The sequence below is a fragment of the Lithobates pipiens genome, unplaced genomic scaffold (genome assembly GCF_037356315.1).
Source record: "Lithobates pipiens isolate NorthernLeopardFrog02 unplaced genomic scaffold, aLitPip1_a1.2 Scaffold_1, whole genome shotgun sequence".
In the NCBI taxonomy this organism is placed as follows: Eukaryota; Metazoa; Chordata; class Amphibia; order Anura; family Ranidae; genus Lithobates; species Lithobates pipiens.
In genome coordinates, this window is record NW_027507685.1 from 14,382,908 (window position 1) to 14,394,715 (window position 11,808).

Below are 11,808 nucleotides of genomic sequence, written 5' to 3' on the forward strand. Positions count from 1 at the left end.
TGGACAAACAAGATATTTGGGGGGCTATACTATACTAAGGGGGACACATGTATAGTTCTGGTCTGTTTAAAGATAGTGATCCGTTCAGGCACTATACAGCAATGGAGGTTTATAGTGTGTGTGTGTGTGTGTGTGTGTGTGTGTGTGTGTGTGTGTGTGTGTGTGTGTGTGTGTGTGTGTGTGTGTGTGTGTGTATTACTGCCAATCAAAGGGTTAAACGTGATAATAAATATGTGGTGGGCAAACTGACACTATCTAGGATTGACGTTGACACTATCTGGCATCACCTGTGACAGGAATACAGTGATCAGAAAATAGATCTGACCACGACACTGACATGGCAGTGAAAGGGTTAACTGGGGGGCAATCAGGGGGTTAAAATTCATTAGGGAATATGTGGCGGGCAAACTGACACTATAGCTATCTGGCATCTCCCATGGCACCAATACAGTGATCAGCAAAAAATATGTTCACTGTACCTAATGACACTGTGGCAGGGGGCTGAAAGGGTTAACTGGGGGGTAATCAGGGGATTAAATGTGTCATCTGGTGCAAGTGTAGTGCTTTTACTCACAGAAGCCACTGTCATTTCTCTCTGTGGAACTGAAAAGGGCTCCACAACAGAAGACACCATCATTTCCTGTGCCTATGTTTTGTAAACACAGGCACATGCGGTTCTGTGATTTGTCAGAACTGGAGATGGGCTCAGGCATGTTCAGGATCCTAGTCCCAACCCACCTACCTGATCCTGCCAGGAAGCCAACACTGCACACCGCTTTTTACAGGCAGTGAGGCATTTCCCAGTCCGCAGTTGCATGAACCAGGAAATGTTTTACTGCCAGTGATTAGCGGTGTGCAGTGTTGGCTTTCTGGTAGGATCGGGCAGGTGGGTTGGGACTAGGATCCCGAACATGGCCGAGCCCATCTTTAGTCAGAACCGATCAGCAGATTCAGGCCAAAAATGATTGGCCTGGATCTGTAGACTGGAGGGTGCTGGCACGAATCACAGCACCACCAAGTCAGCGGAAGCACAGATCACATAATAGGTACGCGATCTGGCGCAGAGTGGTCGCCTTGCCGCAGTAAATGTACAGTGGGCGGTCCACAACAGGATAAAGCGATGGGCAGCATCACTGACCAATAGAAAGACTTGGGATGTGAAAGACACAGGGGCCAAGCTAAACCTCTGCATATAACTTCACCTGCCTATATGGGCTCTTGCACATGGATGGCTGAGTCAGTTTACTGTAATTGCTGGCATATTTCCTCATGCTCCCTCATAAACATGAGTACAGAGTACCAGATCAAAAACTCATTGGCATTGATTTACCAAAACTGGAGAGTGCAAAAGCTGGTGCAGTTCAGCATAGAAACCAATCAGCTTCTGCATATTTTGTCAAAGCTTAATTGAAGAAGCTGAAGTTAGAAATCGATTGGCTGCCATGCAGAGCTGCACCACATTTTGCACTCTCCAGTTTAAGTAAATCAACCCCATTGTCTTTTTCACTTATTTACAGCTAATCTGTCTAGCAGAGGCAGGAAGAGGGGATATGCCCTGACTTCTCCTGGGGGTTATATATAGGGCCATTACCTGACTTACTCCCGTTCTGTTTTTCTAATTACATTCATGCCCAATTATTTAGAAGTGTGTCGGGCAGCAAGTGGTTAAAGCGGAGGTCTACCCATCCCTGCAAAAATTAAAAGCCAGCAGCTATACATGCAGCTGCTGACTTTTAATAATAGGACACTTACCTGTCCTGGAGTCTAGCTGCATTGCCAACATCGCTGATAGTTACATAGTTGGTGAGGTTGAAAAAAGACAAAGTCCATCCTATGTGTGTGATCATATGTCAGTATTACATTGTATATCCCTGTATGTTGTGGTCGTTCAGTTGCTTATCTAATAATTTCTTGAAACTATTAATGCCCCTCGCTGAGACCAACGCCTGTGAAGAGAATTCCACATCCTTGCCGTTCTTACAGTAAAGAACCCTCTACGTAGTTTAAGGTTAAACCTCTCTTCTTCTAATTTTATTGAGTGGCCACGAGTCTTATTAAACTCACTTCTGTGAAAAAGTTTTATCCCTATTGTGGGGTCACCATTGTGGTATTTGTATATTGAAATCAAATCTCCTCTCAAGCGTCTCTTCTCCAGAGAGAATAAGTTCAGTGCTGGCAACCTTTTCCTTATACCCAATATCCTCCAGACCCTTTATTAGCTTTGTTGCCCTTCTTTGTACTCGCTCCATTTTCAGTACATCCTTCCTGAGGACTGGTGCCCAGATCTGGACAGCATACTCTAGGTACGGCTGGACCAGAGTCTCGTAGAGCGAGAGAATTGTCGTTTTATGTCTGGAGTTGATCCCCTTTTTAATGCATGCCAATATTCTGTTTGCTTTGTTAGCAGCAGCTTGGCATTGCATGCCATTGCTGAGCCTATCATCTACTAGAACCCCCAGGTCCTTTTCTATCCTAGATTCCATCAGATTTTCTATCCTAGATTCCATCCAATAGGTAGGACCCCCAGTGTATAGATTGCATTCATATTTTTGCCACCCAAATGCATTATTTTACATTTTTCTACATTGAACCTCATTTGCCATGTAGTTGCCCACCCCATTAATTTTTTCAGATCTTTTTACAAGTTTTCCACATCCTGCAAAGAAGTTATTGCCCTGCTTAGTTTAGTATCATCTGCAAATACAGAGATTGAACTGTTTACCCCATCCTCCAGGTCGTTTATGAACAAATTAAATAGGATCGGTCCCAGCACAGAACCCTGGGAGACTCCACTACCCACCCCTGACCATTCCGAGTACTCCCCATTTATCAGCACCCTCTGAATTCGCCCTTGTAGCCAGTTTTCAATCCATGTACTCACCGTATGGTCCATGCCAGCGAACCTTATTTTGTACAGTAAACATTTATGGGGAACTGTGTCAAATGCTTTTGCAAAATCCAGATACACCACATCTACGGGCCTTTATCTAGATGGAAACTCACCTCCTCATAGAAGGTTAATAGATGGGTTTGGCAAGAACGATTCTTCATGAATCCATGGTGATTTCCACTAATGATACCGATGTTACTAAAATCTTGTATATAATCCCCTCCATAATATTGATGTTAGGCTAACTGGTCTGTAATTCCCAGCAGGGGCGGACTGACCATTCGGACGCCGTCCGAGGGCCCGCGGCCAGTAGGGGGCCTGTGAGAAGCTCCTATGCCACTGGCAGTGCTGCGGCGAAGCCGTTCTGACGCTGTGGGGGGGGGGGGGGGGGCATCAAGACACAGCATCTCCCCCTGCACCTCTGGCTTTCAGTGCAGTGGGGGGAGATGGGAGGCGGCGATCGGCAGCTCTATGGTAATGGCGGGATCTCCCTGGGGCTTGTATTTCTCCTTCACAATGTATAGAGTGGAGAGGGGAGGGGCCTCTGACTCGGGCAGCTACAAGTTTCACTCTTCTGTGAGTTGCTCTGTACACTGTTGCCGACTGCTGCCCAGGTCAGAGGCCCCTCCCCTCTCCACTCTAAACACTGTGAAGGAAAAATACAAGCCTCAGGGAGATCCCGTGGTCCATAGGCACCATAGAGCTGCTGATCGCCCCCTCCCACCTCCCCCTGTGCTGGGGGTTGGAGGTGCACAGCCAGGTACAGGGGAATCTCTGGGGGGGGTTTAAGTCTGGGGACCCTGATGTATGGGGGGGCTCTCTGGGGACCCTGATGTATGGTGGGGGCTCTCTGGGGACCCTGATGTATGGTGGGGGCTCTCTGGGGACCCTAATGTATGGTGGGGGCTCTCTGGGGACCCTAATGTATGGTGGGGGCTCTCTGGGGACCCTGATGTATGGGGGGCTCTCGGGGGACCCTGATGTATGGGGGGCTCTCGGGGGACCCTGATGTATGGGGAGGCTCTCGAGGGACCCTGATGTATGGGGGGCTCTCGGGGGACCCTGATGTATGGGGGGGCTCTCGGGGACCCTGATGTAAGGGGGGGCTTTCTGGAGACCCTGATGTAAGGGAGGGGCTTTCTGGAGACCCTGATGTAAGGGAGGCTTTCTGGAGACCCTGATGCAAGTGAGGGAGGCTCTCTGGGGACATGTTTACATCGGCAGACCACCACTCTGCCTCTGTTGGAAACGATCGGCGGGGCCCGCCAGACCCGCTGATTAGCTCTCTGTGTGTCCAATCAAACAGCGCGTAGACCCGCAAGTGCAGAATCAAGTACCTGTACGTGATTCTGCTCTCAGGAGATGCAGCCCTGCAATAAATGTACGTGGTACGTGGTTAATGTGAGTTTATTTTTCTTTATTTTCTTAACTCTTTAAACATTTATTTTGAACATACAGTAGAGAAATTCTGTGACCAATGTGTGAAATGTAGCAGTGCAATATATACGTGGGGCTTTGTGAGGGTGTGGCTTGTGTGTGAGTGGGTAAAAAGGGGGCCCCATGATCCCCTATTGCCCGGGGGCCCCATGAGTTGTCAGTCCGCCCCTGATTCCCAGGGATGTATTTTGGGCCCTTTTTAAATTTTGGTGCTACATTGGCTTTTCTCCAATCAGTTGGTACCATTCCAGTCAGTAGACTGTCAGTAAAAATTAGGAACAATGGTCTGGCAATTACTTGACTGAGTTCCCCAAGTACCCTCGGGTGCAAGCCATCTGGTCCTTGTGATTTATTAATGTTAAGTTTCCCAAGTCTAATTTTAATTCTGTCATCTGTTAACCATGGAGGTGCTTCCTGTGATGTGTCATGAGGATGAACACTGCAGTTTTGGTTACTGAAGCACCCGATTCCCTCGTGAAGACTGAGGAGAAAATTCAATTCAATACCTTCACCATCTCCCCATCCTTTGTAACCAGATGTCCTTCCTCATTCTTTATGAGGCCAATATGGTCTGTCCTCCCTTTTTTACTGATTACATACTTAAAGAATTTCTTTGTTCTCCTCCGCTATGTGTCTTTCATGTTCCATCTTAGCCGTCCTTATTGCACCCTTACATTTCTTGTTGCATTATTTACAAAGTCTGATAGTTTCAATCAGCTATCAGGTGCTGCTGCCGCCATTGCGGATAAGGGAACCTGGCAGCGTAGCATTATGGCTTCACGCTGGGTCCCTACTGTGCATGTGCGAGACACTTCTGTGCTCTCCTACTGTCCCAGCGGCGGGGAAGGAGGGAGCTGAGCTGCTGACGTAATTCACTGCGGCCTGGTCTCCCGGAAGGGTACCTGTCAGACAGGTATTTGCTCTCCCCTCCCCCCGTAAGGTTCCAAATGTGGCACCGGAGGGGGGGGGACAAATGAGTGTAAGTTCCACTTTCAGGTGCAATTCTGCTTTATTGGTTCTCATTGCTGGTATTTCCTTTACTTCAGTCTTATAATGACATTCATCTTTATACAAAAATGGCCAGTTACACTTACCAGTAACTGTGTTTCTGGGAAGTCTTCCAGGACGTCACCTTGAGAGATGACTGGTCCCACCTGACAGGAAACTCAATCAGCAAAAAGGTTAAAAGCCCCGCCCCTCCCTGTGCTCTTCAGTTGTGAAAAAAAGTATTGAACCACACCAGTGCACGAGAGTGAAACACCTCAAAACTCCATACAAAACCAACATACCAAAAGAGTGGGTGGGAAGTAGGCCTGCCGTCCTGGAAGACTTCCCAGATACACTGTTACTGGTAAGTGTAAATGGTCATTTTCTCAAGTCATTTTCCAGGACGACACCCTGAGAGAAGAGCAAGTAGCTCAGGCCTACCTTAGAGCGGGACAACAGCTTGTAGGACCTTTCCTACCAAATGCCAGATCCTGAGGTGACAGCATCTCCACCCTGTAATGTCTCAGAAAGGTGCTCTGGCTTGTCCAAGTAGCTTCTCTACATATCTGTTCCACCGATGCTCCGGCCCTTTCTGCCCAAGAGGTCCCAAGAGACCGAGTGGAGTGTGCCTTAAGGTCACTCAGGGCTGCCCTACCAGCCTAATCATAGGCTAAAGAAATAGTCTGCTTGATCTATCTTGCTATGGATGCTCTAAATGCTTGCTGACCCCTCTTCTGGCCAGAAAAATTAACTAATAAATGGCTGGAACTTCTAAACTCTTTTACTTTATCTAAATAAGCCAACAGACAACATCTAACATCTAAACAATGAAAAGAACTTTCTCTCTCGTTCTGAAAATTGGTACAAAAAGAAGAAAGGACAATCTCTTGAGTTCTGTGGAACTTTGAGGCTACCTTCAGGAGATACAGGGGGCCCTACCTAAGTACAACCCTGTCACCAAATAATAGAAAAAAGGGCTCTTTTATTGACAGAGTCTGAATGTCGCTTATCCTCCTGGCCGTTGTAACTGCCAGCAAGAAAGCTATTTTTAAGGTAAGCGACTTAAGAAGGATAAGAGCTAATGGTTCAAACGGTTCCCCCGGTTAGCATTTTCAAAACTAAAGTAAGGTGCCAGGGCGGAAATCTGCTCATCTGTGCTGGGGACAGTCTTTCTCTGACAGACAAGAACCTTTTAATCAGGGTGTCCAGAGCCAATCTCCTGTCCAAAAAGCAGGACAAAGCTGCAAACTGAACCCTAAGTTTCTTGGTCGCCAGCCCCTGATCTACGCCATCCTGTTTGTCCAGGATGGCAGGGATCTCTCGTTGGGAAGTCCCCTTCGCCTGGCACCAGCGTGACAAGACTCCCCAGACTTTTGCGTAAATATGCCAGGTAATTGGCTTCCCACTTAAAAGAAGTGTGTCGATTGCTTTCTCAGAACACCCCCTTTTTCGTAGGTTCTCCCTTTCAAGAGCCAAGCCGTCAGCTTGAAGAAGCCGGGATCTGAGCAGCAGACTGGGCCCCGAAGGAGAAGATCTTGCCAGACCGGAAGATGCAGAGGGGAAACTAAGGACCAATTTCCCAGGGAAGGGAACAAGGTCCTCTTAGACCCCTTAAGGCCTCTCTGACCACCAAGAGTTCTCGGAAGTTGGAGGAAGCACTCCTCTGACCCTGGACTCAAAGTTCCTCTAAGTGGGCACCCCAGCCCCAAGCGCTTCCATCCTTTGTTATCCTGAGAGGTTGGAGTTAACCCCAAAGGTGGCCCTCCTGCAGCCTCTGAGGGTAGAGCCACCACTGTAGAGACTCCCTTACCTCTGCTGGAACGGGAACCCTGTTGTCCAGCGTTCATCTCTCCCAGTCCCACAAGGATAGGAGGTGAGGAGGAGGGAGCAGGAAAGTGGTCCCTGAAGTTCTGGGTACCCCATTGTACTCAGGGTCCTTCAGTACTCAGGGGTGCTCTTCCAAATCTGGTGCCCCCCCAAGAGAAAGGGAGACCATTCCAGGAAGGAAAGACATCCTACCGGACCCAAAAAGCTTCAAAAGCTTGTGGTCCAGCTGCCAGGTGGAGACTACCAGCTCCAGGCCTCGGGTCTTTTTTGGGAAAAAAATAAATGGTTTTGCTGTGGGGAAACACAATCAATAACTGAGGAGCACAGGGAGGGGTGAGGGTTTTAACCTCTTTGTTGTGTTTCCTGTCAGGTGGGACCAGTCATCTCTCAGGGTGCCGTTCTGGAAGATGACTTAAGAATATCTGTCTATGCAGGTGAGGGGTACCTATAGATTAAAGCAGGGATCCAGTCGTTTTTGGGGTTATTAAAAGTCAGCAGCTACAAAAAGTGCATCATCTGACTTTTAATAGACCCAGTGATGTGGTCACCTGAATCATCGATTCTCTCCCTGGCACTGGCATTAGAAGTGTGAGCACCTGGCTGAGAAAGCTTGCAGCTTCACAGCCGGGTGCGCAGTGTGCATGTCACACTCCGCCTCCTTAACGGTCGGGCAATCTTCTGAGACCTGTCCCAGAAGATTGCATGGAGAGAACTTCCGCTTGGAACGCCTAGGTAGCCAGGCTGAGCAGAAGTGGAAGCAGGTACCCGTCAAAACAAAGTACCCGCTACCCTCCAAAAAAAAAAAAAAATGACACGCCAAATGTGTCTAAGCAGAACTTCCCCTTTTGGGTGGAGCGCCACTTAACCACTTGCCGACCAGCGCACGCCGATGTACGTCGGCAGAATGGCACGGGCAGGCAAATGGGCGTACCTGTACGTCCCTTTAAATTTGCCGCCCTGCCATCAGGAGCGCGCTGCCGGCGGCGCGCTCCCGCGCTGGTCGGGACCCCTGTGAGTCCGGTCGCGGGACCCGCGGACTCGATCGCCGCGGGCATACCCGCGATCGTCTCACGGAGCGGCCGAATGAAGAAATGCCGTTGTAAACAGCATTTCTCCATTCTGCCTAGCAACTAGTGACGCTGATCTCTGCTCCATGTGATTGGAGCAGAGATCAGTGTTCACTAAATTAAAGCCCAACCCCCCCACAGTTAGTAACACACCCCTAGGAACACTTAACCCCTACACTGCCACCCACTGGTTAACCCTTTCACTGCCAGTGTCATTTACACAGGAATCACTGCATTTATATAGCAGTGATTACTGTATAAATGACAATGGTCCCAAAAATGTGTCAAAAATGTCCGATGGGTCCCCCACAATGTCGCAGTCACAATAAAAGTCGCTGATCGCCGCCATTACTAGTAAAAAATAATAATAAAAAATTATTAATAAAAATGCCATAAAACTATCCCTATTTTGTAAACGCTATAACTTTTGCGCAAAGCAATCAATAATCGCTTATTGCGATTTTTTTTACCAAAAATATGTAGAATACGTATCAGCCTAAACTGAGGGAAAAAATGTTTTTTTATATATTTTTGGGGGATATTTATTATAACAAAAAGTAAAAAATTATGCGTTTTTTTCAAAATTGTCGCTCTATTTTTGTTTATAGCGCAAAAAATAAAAACCGCAGAGGTGATCAAATACCACCAAAAGAAAGCTCTATTTGTGGGAAAAAAAGGACGTCAATTTTGTTTGGGAGCCACGTCGCACGACCGCGCAATTGTCAGTTAAAGCGACGCAGTGCCGAATCGCAAAAAAGTGGTCTGGTCTTTGACCAGCAAAATGGTCCGGTCTGTAAGTGGTTAAAGACAAACTGAGCTGCTTTGACTAAAGTGGAAAAATGTTCCTGCTATAGGTGTGGCCCACTTACGTACCTCCTGAGGACTGACTGAAAAACTCCTAGAAATGGCATCATCCTATCCTGCCTTGTTGCTAATAGACTCCACTTTTAACCACTTAAGCCCCAGACCATTTTGCTGGCCAAAGACCAGACCACTTTTTGCCATTCTGCACTGCGTCGCTTCAACTGACAATTGTGTGGTCGTGCGACGTGGCTCCCAAACAAAATTGACGTCCTTTTTTCCCCACAAATAGAGCTTTCTTTTGGTAGTATTTGATCATCTATGAGGTTTTTATTTTTTGCGCTATAAACAAAAAAAAGCGTCAATTTTGAAAAAAAACACATTATTTTTTACATTTTGCTATAATAAATATCCCCCCAAATAAAAAAAAAAAAAAAAAAAGCAATGAGCGTTTATTGATTGGTTTGCGCAAAAGTTATAGCGTTTACAAAAAAGGGGATAGTTTTATAGCATTTTTATTAGTATTTTTTTTTTTACTAGCTGGCGATCAGCGATTTTTATCGTGACTGTGACATTATGGTGGACACATCGGACATTTCTGACACATTTTTGGAACCATTGTCATTTATACAGCAATCAGTGCTATACAAATGCACTTATTCCTGTGTAAATGACACTGGCAGTGAAGGGGTTAACCACCATATGGCAGTGTAGGGGTTAAGTGTGTCCTGGGGCGTGTTTCTAACTGTGGGGGGCGTGGCTGTGTGAAACGTCACTGATCTCTGCTCCCTGTCACTAGGCAGAACGGGGAGATGCTTGTTTACATTAGCATCTCGCCGGTCTTCCTCCCCTGTGAGACGATCGCGGGTATTCCCACGGTGATTGAGTCCACAGGACCTCTGACTCACAGAGGTCCCAAGCGGCGTGCACGCGATGGCACGGCAGCAAATTTAAAAGGGACATACAGGTACGCCCATTTGCCTGTCCGTGCCATTCTGCCGACATACATCGGCGTGTGTTGGTCGGGAAGTGGTTAAGAGATGTTGCTAGAAGACTCCGCTCTTACTGCTTACCTCCACCATTACAGGGGTGACTCAACCCCTCACATGCACTCTCTCACCTGGCACAATAGCTCAGCATTCGTGAGCTCACTCCCGTGATGGTGAACGGTCTGTGGTATTAGGGTGGTGAACAGTAAGCGCTGGGAGTCTCTTAGCAACATCCTAGCAACGAGGCAGGCTGATCGCTGCAAGTTTTACAGTTAGGGTTCAGGAAGTACTACAGACGCCCCTTACTGTATTGGCAGGTGTTAGTATGAGCTATGCCTTTAAGGTTCAGTGGAATAGTCCAGAATTATTTACAAACACCAACATGTATAAAAGTTTCCTGTGTTGGATGGGGTCCCCCTGCTGACATGTAGGTGAGCCATGTGAGTGAGGGCCTGTGTGGTAATGATCCTGCTGGGCCCGGATTCCCGCCATTACTCGCTACACAACACCCGCCCAGACTTCCCGCCATTACTCTCACCCCCGCCCCTCCCACTCGCCCGCCTTTTTTTTTTTTTTCGCTTTTACCTCTTCAGTAGGCGAGTCTGCCGCTTCCCGTGAAGTGGAAGGTAAGACTTCCTCATCCGAGAGCCCCTCCATCACGGCTACGGTATGACGGCTCAACCGATACTCGGTACACCCACTAGACAATACGTCACCCTAAGGAGCGTTACAACCGGGATACCGGACGTCACATCGCACACACGGAGGAAGACATACGAGAACACGCCCACCCCCGACACGGTACCGTCCGCCCACACACTGACGGCGGAGGGCGGTTAGGGAACGGGAGCGCGCACGGGTTGACGGGTCCGCGCCTCAAATGTGCAAAAGCTGTATACACCGGCTGTGTGCATGAGGAGGAGAACAGGGAGACGAGGAGGGACATGGAGGCACAGGAGCTGAGCGAGGAGGAGTATGAGAGGGCTGTATGAGGAGAGGCATGGAACTGTATGAGGTGCACGAGCTGTGCCCTCTACTCAGTGACACGGCACACTGCCCACCTCCCCTCACTGGCATACCGCAGAACAGCTCCAAACTTTGTACACCAGCTCACTCCAAACTGCGGCCCTTTACTTGCCTTCATCGTGCCCCTGGGGGACAATCCCCCTCCTCCCCACACTGATTCCAACAATGGGACATGATTCCTTCCATTGATATATACAATACTATTGCACTGATAGGATGCTTATCCTCCCAGCGACACCAACAATGGGGTTGTATCCCCCCCAGCGACGCCAACAATGGGGTTGTATCCCCCCCAGCGACGCCAACGATGGGGTTGTATCCCCCCCTCAGCGACGCCAACGATGGGGTTGTATCCCCCCCTCAGCGACGCCAACGATGGGGTTGTATCCCCCCCTCAGCGACGCCAACGATGGGGTTGTATCCCCCCCTCAGCGACGCCAACGATGGGGTTGTATCCCCCCCCTCAGCGACGCCAACGATGGGGTTGTATCCCCCCCCCAGCGACGCCAACGATGGGGTTGTATCCCCCCCCCAGCGACGCCAACGATGGGGTTGTATCCCCCCCCCCCCAGCGACGCCAACAATGGGGTTGTATCCCCCCCCCAGTGACGCCAACGATGGGGTTGTATCCCCCCCCCCCCCCCAGCGACGCCAACGATGGGGTTGTATCCCCCCCCCCCCCCAGCGACGCCAACGATGGGGTTGTATCCCCCCCCCAGCGACGCCAACAATGGGGTTGTATCCCCCCCCCCCCCAGCGACGCCAACGATGGGGTTGTATCCCC

At 49.0% G+C, this 11,808-nt stretch overlaps 1 protein-coding gene across 1 annotated transcript in view; it reads right to left on the bottom strand.

Moving 5' to 3' along the window:
* The window catches only part of SMARCA1 (SNF2 related chromatin remodeling ATPase 1), a 264,681-nt gene extending 253,842 nt beyond the window's left edge, over nt 1–10,839 (bottom strand). The window contains exon 1 of the mRNA XM_077478748.1: nt 10,584–10,839. Within this exon, the coding sequence (XP_077334874.1) occupies nt 10,584–10,655 (72 nt within the window). The 5' untranslated portion in view covers nt 10,656–10,839. The remainder of the gene's footprint in view (nt 1–10,583) is intronic.
* Between the last annotated feature and the right edge of the window lie 969 nt (nt 10,840–11,808).